Here is an 18,234-nt window from a genome sequence, read left to right on the forward strand (position 1 = left end):
CATTCAGAGACAGTTTCATCCATGTTATACGATCATGATAAAGATAGTTTTCCGGGAGGTAGGAATACCATAATGAAAGGAGGCGTGTTACTTCTGTCACGTCTTCAGGGGTGGAGGATGAAACCAAAGATCAAAAGCCCAAGCAGGAGGTCCGCGCTGGACTAAAAGCGACGTTTTCTTAGCAGTCAGGTCCCGCCCCGCGATCTCTCCGTGTGAGAGGCAGGGCGGGCAGCGCCGGGCAGCGCTCGGTGCCTGCAGTGCCGGGAGGAGGCTGCGGGCGCCGCTGTTGACCGAGAGGAGCGAGAGGAAGCTCGGAGCGCTACCGGCAGCCCCGCCCGCTGCGGATCGGCTCGATCACTCGCTCGCTCTGGGTCCGGCTCGGCGGCCGGCAGGTCTGCGAGCAAGTCCGCGTTGCGGAGCAATGCTGTGGCAAGACGGAGGAGGGAGTGGCTGAAATACCGTGCAGAAGCTGGGAGCAGAGTCGGAGCCGGAGCTGTCTGGGTTGGCGGCAGCGAGCTGCAAGCGAACGAGCGGTGCCGCGGCCGAGATGTGCGCGGCGGGGAGGCGCTGGGGCCGGCGGCAGCGAGCTCTGCTCTGGGCCGTGCTGCTGGCGGCGTGGGAGGCGGCGCGGGGGCAGCTGCGCTACTCGGTGCCGGAGGAGATGCCCAAGGGCTCGTTCGTGGGCGACGTGGCCAAGGACCTGGGGCTGCAGCTGCCGGAGATCCGAGACGGCGGCGTTCGAGTGGTCTCCGAAGGTAGGACGCAGTATTTCGCTCTGCACGGGAAGACGGGACATTTAGTGACAGCGGAGAGGATCGACAGAGAGCAGTTGTGCCGGCTGGTGGAGAAATGCGTGCTGCGCTGTGAGCTGATAGTGGAGGGACAGATGCAGGTTTACCGAATAGAAGTCGAAATCACAGATATCAACGACAACGCGCCGAGCTTCAAAGAAGTTGAGCTGGAAGAAAGAATAGGTGAGACGACATCTCCGGGATCTCGGTTTCCCTTACCCGAGGCTCACGACCCGGATTCGGGCCGGAATTCGCTGCAGAGCTACGAGCTGAGCGGTGACGAGCACTTCTCGCTGGCCGTGCAGGCGGGCCCCGGCGGCGATCAGCGTCCCGAGCTGGTGCTGGCGAAGGCGCTGGACCGGGAGGAGGCGGCGTTTCACGAGCTGGTGCTGAAGGCGATGGACGGCGGCGATCCGGCACGGACGGGCACGGCTCGGATCCGCGTGACCGTGGTGGATGCGAACGACAACGCGCCCGTGTTCAGCCAGGCGGAGTACACGGTGCGTGTTCCCGAGGACGTGCCCGTGGGCTCTGTCCTTGTCACTGTCACAGCCACGGACGCCGACGAAGGGCTGAATGGTCATGTGAAATACTCGTTTAAAAAAGTGTCGGACATGGCATCGAATATTTTCCATCTTGACTCTCAGAGTGGATCAATCACTCTGCTGAAAAGCCTGGACTTTGAGGAAGGCGACTCTTACGAACTGGAGGTGCAGGCACGGGACGGAGGAGATCATTTCGACACTGCCAAAGTAACGATCGCTGTCACGGACATAAACGATAATGCGCCGGTAATTTCAGTGAGGTCGGCACTAAGTGAGATTTCCGAGGACGCTCCGACAGGGACGGTGGTCGCCCTGCTGCACGTGCAGGACCGGGACTCTGGAGCGAAAGGCGATGTTCGGTGCTCGCTCGATGGAGACGTCCCGTTCCGGCTGGAGAAGTCCTTTGATGAATACTACCGTGTGGTGACAGCGAGAGAGCTGGACCGGGAGCAGGTGTCGGAGTACAACGTGACGGTGCGGGCGGCCGACGGCGGGTCGCCGTCGCTGCAGAGCAGCGCGGTGCTGGTGCTGCGGGTGCTGGACGTGAACGACAACGCGCCGGTGTTCGCGGAGGAGCGCTACAGCGCGCGGCTGGCGGAGAACAACGCGGCGGGCGCGCTGGTGCTGACGGTGCGCGCCACGGACGCGGACTGGGGGCAGAACGCGCGCGTGCGCTACCGGCTGGCGGAGGGGCGGGTGCGGGGCGCGCCGCTGTCGTCGTACGTGTCGGTGCAGGCGGAGACGGGCGCGCTGTACGCGCTGCGCTCCTTGGACTACGAGCAGCTGCGCGAGCTGCAGCTGTGCGTGCGGGCGGAGGACGGCGGCGCGCCGGCGCTGAGCAGCAACGTGTCGGTGCGGCTGCAGATCGTGGACGAGAACGACAACGCGCCGCAGGTGCTGTACCCGCCGGCGGCCGCTGCGGCGGCGGCGTGGTCGGGCGTGGAGCTGGCGCCGCGGCGGTCGGAGGCCGGCGCGCTGGTGGCCAAGGTGGTGGCGGTGGACGCGGACGCGGGGCAGAACGCGTGGCTGTCGTACGAGCTGGCCAAGGCCACGGAGCCAGGGCTGTTCCGCGTGGGGCTGCACAGCGGCGAGGTGCGCACGGCGCGCTCGCCGCTGGCCCGCGACGCGGCGCGCCACAGCCTGGTGGTGCTGGTGCGGGACCACGGGCGGCCGGCGCTGTCGGCCACGGCCACGCTGAGCGTGGTGCTGGCCGAGAGCGTGGCCGAGCTGCTGGCCGAGCTGGGCAGCGCGGCGCACGAGGCGGCGGCGCCGGGCGAGCCGGCCGCCAGCCTGACGCGCTGGCTCGTGCTGGCCGTGGCCGCCGTCTCGTGCCTCTTCGTGGCCTTCCTGCTGCTGCTGCTGGCGCTGCGCCTGCGCCGCTGCCACCGCCAGCAGCTGCTGCCGCCGGACAGCGGCGCCTTGCGCGGCGTGCCCGTCTCGCACTTCGTGGGCATCGACGGCGTGCGCGCCTTCCTGCAGTCCTACTCGCACGACGTGTCGCTCACGGCCGACTCGCGCAAGAGCCACCTGCGCTTCTCGGCCGCCAGCTGCTGCGACACCCTCCCGGCCCGCCCGCCGCCCGACGAGCCCGCGCCGCTGCTCGGCCACGAGGACCCGGCCGCCGCCCTCCCCTCGGACCCCGCCCCTTCCTCGGTGAGTTTTTCGGGTCGAATTCTGGCCGTGACGCATCCTCCTTGTGCTTCCCTGTCCTCTTATCCCCATGGTATCTCTGTCCTGAGTAGGGCAATACTCCGACAAGTTTGTCATAGCTTCGATGAGTGACGCGCTGTCGTCTCTTGTTGCGGGGCGGTGAACGTAGGATTCGAATCTCAGTGTTACGGTTGTTGAGCTTTTTAGGAGAATTCGAGCTCTTCTCTGCTGGAGATTCTGTGATTGAGAGCTGTTGTGTTTGTGTGTGCGGGTTGTTTAATTCCGGTTGTGTTGCCAGTGTTCGGTCTGCTATTCTGCTGTATTGCATGGTAAAGAAGTGGAAGTTTGCGTTGTTGTCAGTATCAGCTGTGTTCTCGACAGCACATGTGCTTGACGTAGTGTGAGAGAACATTTTTTACTGTCTAGAAATTTTAAATTCGCGATAGTATTTTTAGTTTTGTATGGAATCTTATGGCTTTATTTTGTTTCTTCCCTGTCCGCCTGCATCATTATTTGCTCGTGGATATATTTTTAAATTTTTATTATCGTTTAAAACAGAGTGTTAACTACACTGTAGTATGGATTTTTAACAGCGGCAATTTTTTCAAGTCTGTCTTTGGTATACTTAATTATCCCTCTACCCGTATTCCTTTTCTATATACAGTATTTAGGATATATGTAAGCCATTGTTTGAAATTGAACGTGGACCCGTGATTGACTGCTTTGATTTGGGTTTGTTACATTTCTGACTTTGAAAGGGTCTCATTGAGTGTCCCTCATCCAGTAGTTGCAGCACTGTCAATTTTTGTAGCATTCTCTTTTTTCCAGAAGACCATTCCCAGGCATTTTTTGAGTTTGCTTGTGGGAATTTCTTTGGTGGAGTAAAAAGTGAGCTTCACACTCGGGAGTGAGTAGAGATGGTGGAAGAGTAGCACAGTTGTTTTTTGCTAATGTTGTTAAATCTAAATTAGCACTGGTTTGTCACCTTGGTGGTGCACCATCACTGTTCCCCTGCAAAGGTGGAGGTGAAGAACTTGGTGTTCCCAGACAGAAGGTTCAGATTAGAGACCATATGACTCTTTTTATACCTTCAAACTATGGGTGAATATCTAGAAATTAGAATGCATTGTCCAGATTTCTGCTGAGATGTGTTACAGGTGGCACTGCAAGAAATGTTGAGATATGATCGTGTAAGGGTTGTTTGTATGTGCTTTTTACAGCACCTTAAATCTTGTTTTGTATCGTTCTCTCATGTAGCAGCACTCAATCTTTCCATGCCAAGAGTTCAAAATCGATGCAATGTAGGAGGAAGAGTGCTATGTACCTTGTTAATGCATCACTGGTTAGAAATGTTTTTTCTTTCTGTGCTCCTTAGCAGCCAGTGAGCACAATGCAGAGTTACTGAACCTGGAGTGATTTTGCGAGAATGACCTGATTACCCACGAGAAACCTGTTCTGCAAAACAAAAATAATTTCTGAAAGATTGTTGCTGTTCAATGGGAATTTTTGGTCTGTTTTACTCTTTGCCATTGCGCCTTTTTCAGAGGGATGGTGCTGTAGCCGAGGGTGCAGTGACAGTGGGTCCTGATGTGCTAAAGTTCATTTGCCAATGCTCATTTCTTGATTACAGCACTGCTCACAGGTTTGGACTCTTAGACATACACAGGTATTTTTATCACGAGCTGTTTATTGGTTGAAGGTTTTTCCAAAAGTCAGTCATCTGTTTTTGTACTTATTATCACAGTTGTTGTACAACACAGAGTTTTCAACTAACATTATTTGAAAGCACTGTCGAATTTATTGAATACAAAAAAGGGCGAGGAAGGGCGAGATTTTTCTTAAGTACTTTCCCAGCATTCTCTCTCTGAAGCCAGAGTGTGGCTGCTTCTTGTTGTGGAGGAAGAGCCTGTTCTCACAGCGATGTTGAGGCTGAGCAATAATTTCCTAATAACTGCTACAGCAGAAGAAGAGATAAAAGCTGAGTCTTGTAGTTTCTGTCTTTGTTTTTTTTTCGAGACAGTGGCAAGAGTGGCATAAATGGGAACTGAGTTATCACCAGGACTCTGTGAATGAGTGTAGTAAGAATTCGTGGGGTTATTTCTTGAGCAGTGGGAGTGTTGGTAAAACCCGCTGTACCTGTAATTTCCCAAAACCTGGCTTGGGTAGCGCTTGAAATGGTTCAGTTGATCATAGTGTGCCCTGCTCTTTACAGGGTCATGAAACAAGAGCTGTTGGTTTGTGGAGAGTCTTGTATTTCGTGATTTCCTTTGGCTGTTGCAGAGAGGTGGAGTCAGCACAAACAGTCACTGAGGTAGATCAAGGGTTTCTTCACAGGTGTGCTCTCAAGAGTGTTTTATCATTTCTGCTTCCAGACCATCTCATGCCAGGAGCATTCAGTGTTTTATTGTTTTATCATGGCAAAGGACATGTCAGGGTGTTTGAGCTGTGGGCAAACTGCCTTCCCTAGTTGTGCCCTTCTGAGATTCGTTTTTCTGACTTTTTTCTTTTGTTGTTGTCTTTTTATCTCGAAGTCTTTGTCCTGGGAAAGGTAGCTGACATGTCATGTATTCCTCAGGCATCACCACAGAGGAGTATTAACCCTCATTTTTATAATTCTCAGAGTAAAAAATTCAGCACGCTGCTAAGTGGAATATCCTGGGAGCCTGGATACCTTTTTTCAGTCTGTCCCCGTTCTGAGATCTACTTACTTAAGCCGTTCACTGAAAAAACTTTTTGAAGAAATGCTTTACCAGGTCATTCTTCCCAGATCTAGGACAAGAAGTCGTGGTAATCTCCATGATTTGTAAAACTCAACATGTAAGCATAATGCTGTAACAGAGAATAAGACTTGCCATTTCCTCCCAGTCACAGTTACTTTGAGAGGTATATAAAATAAAAGGAATATAAGCAAGAATCTCCAGAAAGAAGACGTTGCTTCTGGTGCTTCTTTTATACAAGGGTTTCTCTTCCCAAGTATTTTGTTGACGTTGCTTCACAGAGATGGTATAAATGAAATAAAAGAGCTGGGTAAAGAGTACCCACAGCAGTAACAGAAGGGGTAGGAATCTGCAAAGAATTTGATGCACAGTGCACCTGCTTGTACTTACTGAACTCACCTGTGCCCCCTTGTACGAAGTCTGCGTGATCCTCCACTGCTCCACTACACGTTCCCCAGTCAGGCTCTGCAGTTTTGCTTCCGAACAGAGCTCCTCGATTCCTCTTTCCGCGGGTATTAAAAAAATTCTCCAAACTGAACTCCGACTCGCGCTTTTGGGTAGCTGATGGAGGTGAGCAGCGAACGGTGCTGCCCGGGGCGAGGCCCCGCTGGCGCCGCCATGCGGCGGCTGCAGTGTCGCGGCGGCGCCTCCGGGTGTCGCTGTTGGCCGCCGGCGAGCGCCGCTGGAGCCGCCGCCGCCGCAGCGTCCTGCCCCCGCAGGCTGCTCGCTCGCCCGGCGCCGGCCGCAGCGGCAGCGGCACCGACAGCAGCAGCGGCAGCGGGAGAGAAGGCGTGCCGACCTCGCTGTCTTTCAGTGGTCTCTGTTGTGGGCGGCGAGAGCGGCTGGAAGGGAGGCAGGGCAGCGGCAGGAGGCAGGAGCGCGGCGAGCGCAGCGGGCAGAGAATGGCGCTGAGGCGGCGGCAGAGGCTTGGGCCGGGCGGCGGGCGAGCGCTGCTGGCCGCGCTGCTGCTGCTGCTGTGCGTGTGGTGCCGGGCGGCGGCCGAGCGGGTCCGCTACGCCATCCCCGAGGAGCTGGGCAGAGGCTCGCTGGTGGGGCCGCTGGCGCGGGACCTGGGGCTCAGCGCGGACGAGCTGCCGGCGCGCAAGCTGCGGCTGAGCGAGGAGAAGCAATACTTCACGGTGAATGAAGAGAACGGGAACCTGTACGTGAACGAGAGGCTGGACCGGGAGGAGATGTGTGGCGAGTCGGCGACCTGCTCTGTCAGCTTCGAGGCGCTGGTGCACAACCCGCTGAACATTTTCCACGTTGAGGTGGATATCCAGGACGTCAACGACAACGCGCCGCGCTTTCTTAAGGAAAATATCCACTATGAGATCATTGAGTCTACATCGCCTGGTGCCCGATTTGCTGTGGGTATTGCCGAGGACGCGGACGTGGGCAGTAACTCGCTGCAGGGCTACGAACTGGAGGCCAACGGGTTCTTCGCGGTGGAGGTGAAGGAGAGCCAAGACGGCAGCAAGTTCGCAGAGCTGGTTCTGCGCCGTGCACTGGATCGAGAGAGCGAGCCGAGCCTGCGGCTGACGCTGACTGCGCTGGATGGCGGAGACCCGCCCCGGACTGGCACCGCCCAGCTGTGGATCAACGTCACCGACGCCAATGACAACCCACCCGTGTTCGCGCAGGACCGGTACCGCGTCAGCCTCCGCGAGGACACGCCTCCGGGATCGACGGTGCTGAACGTGACAGCCTCAGACGCAGATGCCGGCACCAACGCTCGCATCACCTACGGCTTCGGGAAAATGCCGGCCAAGGTGCTTCAGAAGTTCGTGGTGGATTCAGAGAGTGGGACGATCAGTCTGCAGGAGGGGCTGGATTTTGAGGACACGCGAGGCTACATGTTGCTGGTGGAGGCGAGAGACGGTGGCGGTTTGCTGGCCCACTGCAAGGTGGAGGTGGAGGTGCAGGACGTGAATGACAACGCGCCGGAGATCGCCATTCTGTCACTGTCAAGCCCCGTGCCCGAGGACGCTCCAATCGGCACCGTGGTTGCCCTGCTGAATGTGAAAGATCCAGACTCGGGCGAGAACGGTCAGGTGTCGTGCGAGCTGTCGGGAGAGGCGCCGCTGTCGATCGTGGCGTCGTCGGGCGGCTCGTACAAGGTGGTGACATCGGGCGCGGTGGACCGCGAGCAGGCGTCGGAGCATCGCGTGACGGTGGTGGCCCGGGACCGGGGCAGGCCGGCGCTGTGGAGCAGCCGGGAGCTGGTGCTGGAGGTGTCGGACGTGAACGACAACGCGCCGGTGTTCGAGGAGGCGGCGTACAGCGCGTACGTGGCGGAGAACAACGCGGCGGGCGCGCTGGTGCTGCGCGTGCAGGCGCGGGACGCGGACGCGGGCGCCAACGGGCGCGTGAGCTACTGGCTGGCGGGCGGCAGCGCGGGCGCGGCGGGCGCGGCGCCGCTGGTGTCGGTGGAGGCGCGGAGCGGCGCGCTGTACGCGCAGCGCTCCTTGGACTACGAGCAGTGCCGCGAGTTCACGGTGGCCGTGCGGGCGCAGGACGGCGGCTCGCCGGCGCGCAGCTCCACGGCCACGGTGCGCGTCTTCGTGCTGGACCGCAACGACAACGCGCCCAGGGTGCTCTGGCCCGCGGCGGCGGCGGCGGCGGGAGAGGCTGCGGGAGGGGCGGCGGCGGCGCCGGCTTTCGAGGTGGTTCCGCGCTCGGCCGAGGCCGGCTACCTGGTGGCCAAGGTGGTGGCGGTGGACGCGGACGCGGGGCGCAACGCGTGGCTGTCGTACGAGCTGGTGCAGGCGTCGGAGCCGGCGCTGTTCCGCGTGGGGCTGCACAGCGGCGAGGTGCGCACGGCGCGCGCCGTGGGCGAGCGGGACGCGGCCAAGCAGCGGCTGGTGGCCGTGGTCAAGGACCACGGGCAGCCGGCGCTGTCGGCCACGGCCACGCTGCACGTGGTGCTGGCCGAGAGCTTGCAGGAGGCGCTGCCGGAGCTCAGCGATAGAGACGCTGTATCTCTCCTGACGTCTGATCTGAACCTCATTCTTGTTGTGTCGCTTTCCGTCGTGTCCTTATTATTCGTTTCCACGGTCATTTTTGTTTTTTTCTTTAAATATCGACAATCGAGGAGCACTCCCATTTTTATAACTTCTGATAAGGAACTGTATTCCACCTTGGGGTCAAAAGCACCGTACAACTACTGCAGCAGCACCCTTCCCTTGCCCTATTCCTACGAGGTGTGTTTAGCCTCTGAGTCGGGGCAGAAGGACTTCACGTTCCTGAGACCAGGGGCAGCAGCCTTGTCTGCTGATCTGCTGTCCGCTGATCCCGTCTCAGGCACTCGTTCTGGGAAGGACTCCCCCAGCTCTGGGAGCTCGGAACAGGTGAGCTTCTGCCCTATGCTCCCTCTCAGTGAGTTTTTGTGAATCTTTTATCCCTCTGTTCTGCTGTGGGTGATCTGTGGGGAACCGGCAGATCTGAACCCCTGCTCACTAGCTGAGGGGTGTGGGGATGTGAGTGAGTGGGGGCGTACTTGGGATCTTGACTCATCCTTTTGATCTGCCAAGTCTTATCCGCAAATTGCCCATTTTCTCCGAGGAGTAACGCTAATGTTGTCAGTACTTCTGTCTGTCCTGGAGGACAGACAGCTGCGCGTTTCACCAAACTGGAGTGAGGAGGTGGACTCGGGGTGGAGCAGATATAAAAGTGTAGTGGAGCCTGGAGCTGAGACAAGCCTTTCCCCTGTGTCTAGTGACCACTAATTGTCTCAGCCATATTTGGGCGCTTTCATGTGATAATGATGTGTGATCTATCCCGGAGTGTTTACTCAGTGGGGGACTATGCTGGAGTTCTCTCCTTTTCTGTCAAGCTCGGTTCTTTAGCGCTCTGAACCCCTTTAACAGAAGGTGTTGTGTACATCCGTAACTCAACTTTTCCCCTCCATCTGCAGAGTCGGAGCTGGTGCTTCAGTGTAGCTCCAAGACGGAGCTACAGGAGCAGAAGGAGCTTTTTGTTCCCGCTGCCACCGGCTTCCCTGGAGTGGAGTCAGGGAAAATGCCGATGTGAGCGGCTCAGGCTGGGATTTGGCTTGAACCCGTCCCTGGACGAATTCCTGGTGCAGGGGAAGGCATCGTCCCCCTTAGCTGTTGTACTTTTTCACTCTTCTCCTTCAAAATGGCGCTTTGAGATGCTCTGAAGCGTCGTCTGCAATATTCAGGCTTCCCACCAAGGTGGAGGAGATGTAATGTCTGCAGATTAATCGAAATACGGTAGATGGAAATGTTCTGTCTTTCATGCCTTTCCTAAAATCTCTTTTCTACCCATCTCTCCGCTGCTTGGCCATCCCACTGCTGCTGGGATTAAACGGAGAAGGTACTCTGGTACGGGTGGTGTGTGCACTCATACATAGGGAGGGAAATTAATTCAGAACTGTGGACCTCACGCTGAGAAATCGAGTGTAGGAAAAACCTAAAATGGGCCGTGATTGGAAAAAGGATTCAGAACTTAGAGTGGTTGTGAAAAGGATTCAGAGTTTATTTCAGAGAAATAAGTTGCTGAGGACTATTTCAAGATTTGGGTCAAAGAGAGCTGTGTATTTTCTTGGTTTTAGATTACATACAAGAAACAAAGACAATTGGGAATTAGTTTTCTATGAGAAAAGAAGTGCTTTGGGAACGTTAGATGACTCATATTGGATTTTATTTGTGTGAAACCCTATCGCATGTGAACGCTATGTGAACTTTTATCACATTCTGTGGACAGATGATAAGAATGATAAATAGCGCTGATAAACTTTATCTTTTGGCAACGATTAATTAGGAGAAAAGGAAATAGCTGAGCATGTAGATAGGACAGATTGCGCCGACTCTTTCGATATCGCCGACTCTTCATGTAAACGCCGAACTGCTGCGTCTCTGGATGGGATCCCCTGTGCTCACGGCAGCTTTTAGGACTGTGCGGGGCGAGGACACGCAGGCAGAGTGGAGATCCCTCTCGCTCTGCCGAATGTCGCTGTCCAGCGCTGGTGCGGGTGGCTTGCAGCCCCTACGAGCTCCGCCCCCACAATAGCGGGGTAACAAATAACCCGCCGCAAGTTTCCCAGCCACTTCTGCAAGGCTTTGGGAGCCTCCATAAGCGAATGAACGCGGGGGCGCTGATTTCCAGTCCGGTTTCTGCCTTCCTCATCAGTGTCGGTTGTGGGATGACACGTGGGCGCTGTGTCACAGCTGGGTTTTCACAGGGTGCCTGATATTCCCTTATCAAGCATCCTTGTCCCCTTTTCTGTATCCCGTGAGAGCCGAGCGGTTCTGCGGGTGACAGACGACGAATGCCGGAATTTCGGTAATTTTATCATTTATGTGTGTGTAAAAATTCGGAAAAGTCGGAAAAGCCAACGTAGCACGAGTTGTTGGTGACAGCAACAACAACTCAAAGGCAGGTTTTCGACCAGGCACTGCTGGTGCTGTGACCTGCCAGGCTGCTGCTGCTGCTGCTGTGCAGGAACGGGATCCGCTCCCAGCCCGGTGAACCCGCACCGCAGGTCACAGAGCGTGAGTGCCCTGAGTCTGGTCGGTGGAAAAAACTACCGGGGAGGAACCTGGGAGATTGCGAGAGTAGGAGGGCACATTAAACCGAGATTTCTGCGGTTTGTTAGGGATAGTGGTGGCAGTGGCGATTCCGCAGGAGGAGTGGTGCTCCTGAAAATCCGGCGGCGGGAGCCGCCCTGCGGCGAGACTCAGTGTTGCGGCCGGAGGAGCTGCTCATAACACGGCAGCACGAAATCAATGTCGCTTTGCCGGCCACGCTGCTTTGGTGGCATGCTGAGCAGCGAAGTCCCGATGCCTTGAAAAGGGCTTCCTCCCCGGAAGGGGCTGGCCAGGCATTTGGTTGGGAGGACCGGCATCTTGAAGGTCCTGAGAAACACTGGGAGCTGGCGCGTCGTGCCCGTGCGGCTCTCCCTGGAACCCTGCGTACCCCGGAGAACCCTCCCCACTCATCCTCCCGCCCTCTCCACCTCCCTTTCTTACTCCTAATGCCTCATTCCAGCGAGGTGTTCCCGGGACCTCCCTTTCTTACTCCTAATGTCACTTCCCTTTCTTACTCCCGCTGCCTCATTCCAGCGAGATGTTCCCGGGACGCGCACACCCCAAACACCTCACGTGTCCGTATCACCCCTTTTGGCGTCACTTGGACTTTTACAGCTTCTTGCCCACACACGCAGTCCCCGTGCCCGATCTGCCCTGCTTCTACCAGCGCTCCCCCCGCCTGGCTGTTTCTGTAGCGGGTTTCTCGCAGGGCTGTGCTCTCCCTCCAGCTCCTGCCCGCTCCTGTCCCGGGGCCGAGGTCGCCGCGCTGGCTCCGGCGGGGCTCGGGGCGGCTCGGGCGCTGCGCTCTGTGCAGTTATTGGCCGGGACTCTGTGTGCCGCTGTCGGCCAATGATGGAGCGGGGGGGAACTGGCGGCCCGGCCCCGCTCCGAGCCGGGATGAGGCGCAGACGGTCTCAGAGAGACTCTGCGAGTGAGTCACCGCCGAGCCCGCCGAGCAATGCCCGGCTCCCCGCCGCCGCCGCCGCTTCCCGGGGCCGCTGGGCAGCGGCATGAGGGGGCGAGCTGAGAGTTTCTAGCCGGGGCGGGGGGCGAAGCGGAGAGCGCGGCCGTCCTGTGCGATGAACGGCGTTGCTGTGAGGAGCCGCGGGGTGACGACGGGGCAGGTACTGAGCCTCTTGCTTTTGTTCGGCGCTTCCGACTGGGTTTCCGCCGCGATTCGCTATGCGATCCCCGAGGAGGCGCGGAGAGGCTCCGCGGTGGGGAACGTGGTAGCCGACCTGGCGCTGGACCTCGGGCGGCTGCCGGGGCGCCGATTGCGGGTGGTGTCCGGCGGCAACAAGAAGTACTTCGGGGTGGATCTGACGAGCGGGGCGCTGCTGGTGAACGAGAGGATAGATCGGGAGGAGCTTTGCGGCGCGCTCTCTCCCTGCTCCCTCAGCTTTGAGATCGTGGTGGAAAACCCGCTCGAGCTGTACAGCGGCACCGTAGAGATCCAGGACATCAATGACAACGACCCGGTTTTTCCCAGCAGCCAGGCGAGGCTGGAAATCAGTGAGTCGGTGGCTGCCGGAGCGCGCTTCCCGCTAGAGAGCGCGCAAGATCCCGATGTGGGAATTAACTCTTTGCAGACCTACCAGCTCAGCGCCAACCCGAACTTTGCGCTCGACGTGCAGACGAGGGTGGATGGCAGCAAGTACGCGGAATTGGTGTTAGAGAAGGAGCTGGACAGGGAGGAGCAAAGGGAGCTGAATTTGGTCTTGACTGCGCTGGATGGAGGCAGCCCGCCACGGTCGGCCCACGTGCAGATCCACATTGATGTTGTAGATGCCAACGATAATGCCCCGGTCTTCAACCAGTCCACCTATAAGGCGAGTGTGAGGGAGAACACGGCCAGCGGTACCCTGGTCGCCAAGATCAGTGCGTACGACCTGGATGATGGGCCCAATGGAGACATCATCTACTCCTTCAGCAGCCACACCCCCGCCAAGGTACGAGAACTGTTTGCTCTGGACTCAGCCACAGGGGAGTTGAGGGTCAAGGGACAGCTGGACTATGAGGAAACAAAGTTGTACGAGATTTACTTACAGGCTAAAGACAAGGGAGCCGTTCCTGGTGTGGCTCATTGCAAAGTGCTGGTGGAAGTCGTGGATGTGAATGACAATGCTCCAGAGGTGACAGTGACTTCTGTGTACAGCCCAGTGCCTGAAGATGCAGCCCCAGGGACGGTCGTAGCTCTGCTGAGTGTAACAGACTTGGACTCCCATGACAATGGCCTGGTGAACTGTTTTATTTCCCCTGGGATCCCGTTCATGCTCAGCTCTTCCCTCAAAAATTACTACACTTTGAAAACAGAAGGAGCTCTGGACCGGGAAAAGGCAGCAGAGTATAACATCACTATCACAGCCAAGGACTCGGGCTCACCACCCTTGTCTGCAGTAAAACACATCCTGGTGCAGGTGTCAGATGTCAATGACAATGCTCCCAAGTCATCCCAGGACTCCTATGATGTCTATGTTCCTGAGAACAACATGCCTGGCATCCCCATCCTTAACGTGAGTGCCACGGATCCGGACCTCGGGCGCAATGCCCACCTCTCCTATACCCTTTTGGGCGACACCACTTTTGGCCACCTCTTCTCCATCAACCGGGATAACGGCACCCTCTACCTGCTCACCTCCCTGGACCATGAGGACCAGGTGGAGTTCAACATGATGGTGCAGGTCCAGGACGGTGGCTTTCCACCTCTGGCCACTAATGTCTCAGTCAGTGTGTTTGTCACTGACCTCAATGACAATGCCCCAACAGTGCTGTACCCTCACCCCAACACCACCGCCACCTACACCGATGTGGTGGCACCAGGCACTCCTGCCGGCCACATGGTCACCAAGGTGGTGGCGGTGGATGCGGATGCAGGGTACAATGCCTGGATCTCCTACACCCTGCTGCAGGCCACTGACCCCAGCCTCTTCTCGGTTGGGCTGCACAACGGGGAGATCTTCACGGCCCGCCAGCTCCGTGAGGATGATGCTCCCGAGCACACCTTAGTCATCCTGCTGAAAGACCATGGGGAGCCTGTGCTGTCCACCAGTGCCACCATCTCCATCTCTGTGGCCGAGACAGTCAAGGAGGTGCTCACTGACCTCACTGATGTGGCACCTGCCAGTGATCCCAGGAGACATGTGACTTTCTATCTCATCCTGGCTGTGATTTTGGTGTCAGCAGCCTTCTTCATCACCATGTTGTCCGTGGGCATCTTCAAGTGCTACAAGTGGAGGCAGTCAAGGGAGCTGTACAACAGCTCCAGGAGCACCACGTACAGGACACCAGGGCCCTTCAACCACATTGATGCTGTGAGGGGTGGCTTCACACCACCCAGCTTCTACCACCAGGTCTATCTCACCACAGACTCTCGCCAGAGTGATCTCCTGTGTAAAAAGCCCTTCACTTCCAGCCCCTTGGGGAGCCGCCAGGGCACCATAAGGAATGGTGAGCCAGGGCTGTACCACCAGATTGTGGGCACTGCCAGCCGGCTCCCCACACCTGCTGAGGTAACGTAGCTCCTTCCTTGGCGTGTCCCAGCGCTGGGCAGGGCCACGGTTCCTTTGCGCCGTACGCGTGTGGCTGCGTGTTGGGGTTGGGAGGGACATCCAGTCGTGCCACGCCCCTAAAGAGTTCAGCTACAGCTGAACAGGTGTTCTTTGGAGTCAAACGAGCCATCCTGAGGGCTGATGACTTTTGCACTGTGATGAGCAGGATCAAGTGAGTCAGTTTCCTCACGTGGGCAATCATACGTCTTTTGGAGGCAGTTTTGGGTGCGCCTTGCATGAGTAAGCGGTGGAGGCTGAGGTCAGCTTGAAACCACTTGTTAATCCTTGGCACAAAGTTTGCTGTTAATGGTATTTCCACTTGCACTGCGGGGGAACGTTGTAATCTCTGTGCGTCGTGACTTGGTGGGGGCTGGAGAGCTGGGGGTGCAGGTGGGGCTGGGAGCTGGGGGTCGGCGTGTCGCCTCTCACAGTGCAGCACGCAGAGCTGATGGATGATCCTGGTTCCTCTGACAGACCGTGGTCACAGAGCAGTCCCTTCCATCTGTGCCGTTCCTCATGTTTGACTCCTGAATGGTTCCGGTTTTATTTCCATGGAAGTTCTGTGCTGATGTTCACTCTGGGGGAGGGGGTGGGATTGCAGACTGCCCCCGTTGCTTGCAGGGCTCTGCTGAGCTGGACTTTGGCTCTGAGCAGGGTGGTGAGTCGTCCACTGAGATGTTGTTCAAAAGCTCTATTACAAGCTCTGCAGGATTCATAATGTGCTGTCTCTGAGTGATGTCTGGTGTCCTGACTGCAGGCTGGAAGGCGTTTGCGCATGGCAGCAGCTTCTGTGCTTCTCCCTGATGAGAATTGTGCTGCTTAATTTGAAAGCTTTCAATTAGGAATGCTTCCATCTTCAGAGGTGAGGCCAGGTAGTGGATCCAGTGGAGGGGGAGTGTGGATCTGGTGGATTTCCAAGGTCGTTGGTGCTGGTAATTTGTCCTTCCTGGGAGGCAGTGGGTAGGAGTGATTGGTTCCTCAGAGCAGAAGGAAGTGAGGTGCAGCGGAAGCTGTTCATGGGGGTGAGGCTGCGTGTGCTGCCTGATCAGTGTGGCCAAATCACAGATGGAGGCAGAAACCTCTCAGAATTATTTTATGCCTTTTTATTTTTTTCCCCTGCTTGCGTCACTGCTCAGACTCAGCACTTCTGATTTGTGGCAGGTGAGAATGGCTGCAGCAGCTGCAGGAGCAAGTGTTCCTCTGCACTGTGTGGGCTGTGCTATGGCAGGGGACAAGGATGTCCCCTACACCTAAACATCCTGACAAGATGCCTTTGGGGGTCAGGGCAATAAATCATTTGAGAGTGGGGGTGGAAGGAGGGCAGCAAGCCCCAGGCATGACTCCCTCCTACCCCCCAGTACTGCACTGGAAGGGCACTGCCAGTGAGAAATCAGCTGGGCTGGCTCTGGGCCCTGGATTTTCAGTCTTTGTGGTGACAATGGATTGTGTCAAGCCTGCAAAGGCTTTACACCTTGCTCTGCAGGGCACAGCCAGCCCCCAAAAGGGATGCAGGGGGAAGGGTGTTGGCCCTGTCTCTAGCAGGTGGTGTGCCCTGCCATGAGGGATCCTACCCTGCAGGATCTCCAGTGATCCCTGGGTTGTCTGGCTTGCTGCCTTCCCACAGAGTGAGCTCTGACCCTGTGGAATAAGGAACATCTCCATCCATCCCACACACCCCATACCCTTCCTGCCTTGTCCCACTGTCCCCATCCCGAGCTCTGACAGGCCCAAACAGCAGCAGGGTCCCCGTGCAAAGCCCTTGCTCCAGGTCCTTGGTGGCTGAGCCATCTCAGGGCACTGAGGGGTTTCTCCCAGGCTATGTGGGCTTTGCAGGGGCTTCTGCTGAGGCACTGCAGCAGCACCAAACCCATCCCCAGGGGTGCAGCACCCTGTATTGCCATGGAAAGCTCTGTCACCCAGCTGTACTGTCTGGGGCTCAGCCTGGGATGGGGACAGGGCTCATTCCAGAGCCAAGGTTGCCGTGACAGCTTCCTGCTGGTGGCACCGTCAGGAGCCCTGGGGGGATGAGTATGTACCAAAAGGAATCGGTCTCTGTGTGCTGGGGAATCCCTTGTCCGGTGTTTTTCTGCATTGTCTCTTTAAGGCGCCTTCCCCCCTCCTCCGGAGCCGGCGGTAGGTGGGACCTGGGCAGTGTTCTCACCATTCCTAAGGTTCCTCCCGGTGTCTCTCCCTGACTGGCAGCAGGGTGGTCCCGCCTCACAGCTCAGAATAGGCAAGGAGGTGCTGCAGACGGGAGGGAGGACCCCGGACTGCAGCACCTTCACGGTCCCTGCTGTCGGCAGAAGGATGCTGTCCCCGTCGCTGTCCCTGTCACTGTCCCCCGTGCCGGGCACGGGTGCTCTCAGCCTCTCCCAGCTATTCCCCAGGTCCCTCTGGTGCCCAGGTGGGGGGGACAGGCAGGATCCCAGGCAGGTGCTGGGTCCCCTGTCTGCCACAGCACTGCAGCCCCAGCCCCCAGGGTCTGTGTGCACCCACGGGAGGGGCAGGGTGGCCTTCAGTGCACCAAGGACAGAAGATGGACAGGGACTGCTTACAAAAGCATACAGTGACAGGATAAGAGGGAATGGTTTTAAACTGACAGAAGGCTTTGATTAGATAACAGGTATAAAAATTCCTCCCTGTGAGGGTGGTGAGGCACTGGTACAGGCTGCCCAGAGAAGCTGTGGCTGCCGCATCGCTGGAGGTGTTCAAGGCTGGGCTGGACTGAACTCTGAGCAACCTGGTCTAGTGGAAGGTGTCCCTGCCCATGGCAGGAGGTCAGAATGAGATGATTTATAAGGTCCCTTCCAACCCAGGCTATTCTGTGACTCTGAGTGCACAAGGGTTCTGCAGGGATGTGAATGGAACTAAAAGTCTGCAGCTTGCCAATATCCTCTGTGACAGGGAGAGCAGGAAATTACTGTGCTCCCCCCGGGGGAGGCTATGACCCCTGCTTCTGCCCTCAGGAGACAGACTGCAAAGCTGTACCTGCCACAGAGTATCAGTGCCAGGTGGGAGGCTTGGGCTCCCTTCCCAGTCTGAAATCCTGACCTGGTGGTGTGATCCTGTGGTGATCTAGTGACCTTATTATCTGGCTCTGTGTGTTTGCAGTGATTTGGATACTGTGAAGATTGACCCCTTCCTTGCCCCAGGCTGAGGAAGTGGCTTACAGTCAGGTGTGCATTGCGAGCAATTGTATTTTGGCTTTGAATGGCTCACCTGCCTTTGCCTTTGCACCTTCAGCCAGCTGCTCCCACACTGGACTGGCAGGAGTGGGCGTCCCCCTCCCAGAGCAAGGTCCCCTGGCCGGTGGTGGTACTGGTGGCAGCGATGCCTCACTCAGAGAGGCAATCATGGGGTGCAGGCAGCAGCCAAAGCAGTAGCCGAGGGGGAGAAGAGGGGTGAGAGAAGAGCCCCTGGCACCTCGGGGC

The 18,234-nt window shown here is 57.3% G+C and overlaps 1 protein-coding gene across 13 annotated transcripts in view; it reads left to right on the plus strand.

Moving 5' to 3' along the window:
- Nucleotides 1-18,234, plus strand: part of LOC135453826 (protocadherin gamma-C5-like) — a 157,793-nt gene that overhangs the window by 104,692 nt on the left and 34,867 nt on the right. Inside the window, exon 1 of one of the 13 annotated variants that reach the window (XM_064725240.1) lies at nt 376-2,989. The exons of 10 other annotated variants lie outside the window; for them this stretch is intronic. In XM_064725240.1, the coding sequence (XP_064581310.1) occupies nt 548-2,989 (2,442 nt within the window). In that variant the 5' untranslated portion in view covers nt 376-547. Of the gene's footprint in view, nt 1-375; nt 2,990-6,520; nt 9,054-12,155; nt 12,380-18,234 lie in introns of those variants that run through there. 2 more of the 13 variants (XM_064725238.1, XM_064725248.1) reach the window with 2 other exon arrangements.

The sequence above is a fragment of the Zonotrichia leucophrys genome, chromosome 13 (assembly GCF_028769735.1).
Source record: "Zonotrichia leucophrys gambelii isolate GWCS_2022_RI chromosome 13, RI_Zleu_2.0, whole genome shotgun sequence".
Taxonomy (NCBI): domain Eukaryota; kingdom Metazoa; phylum Chordata; class Aves; order Passeriformes; family Passerellidae; genus Zonotrichia; species Zonotrichia leucophrys.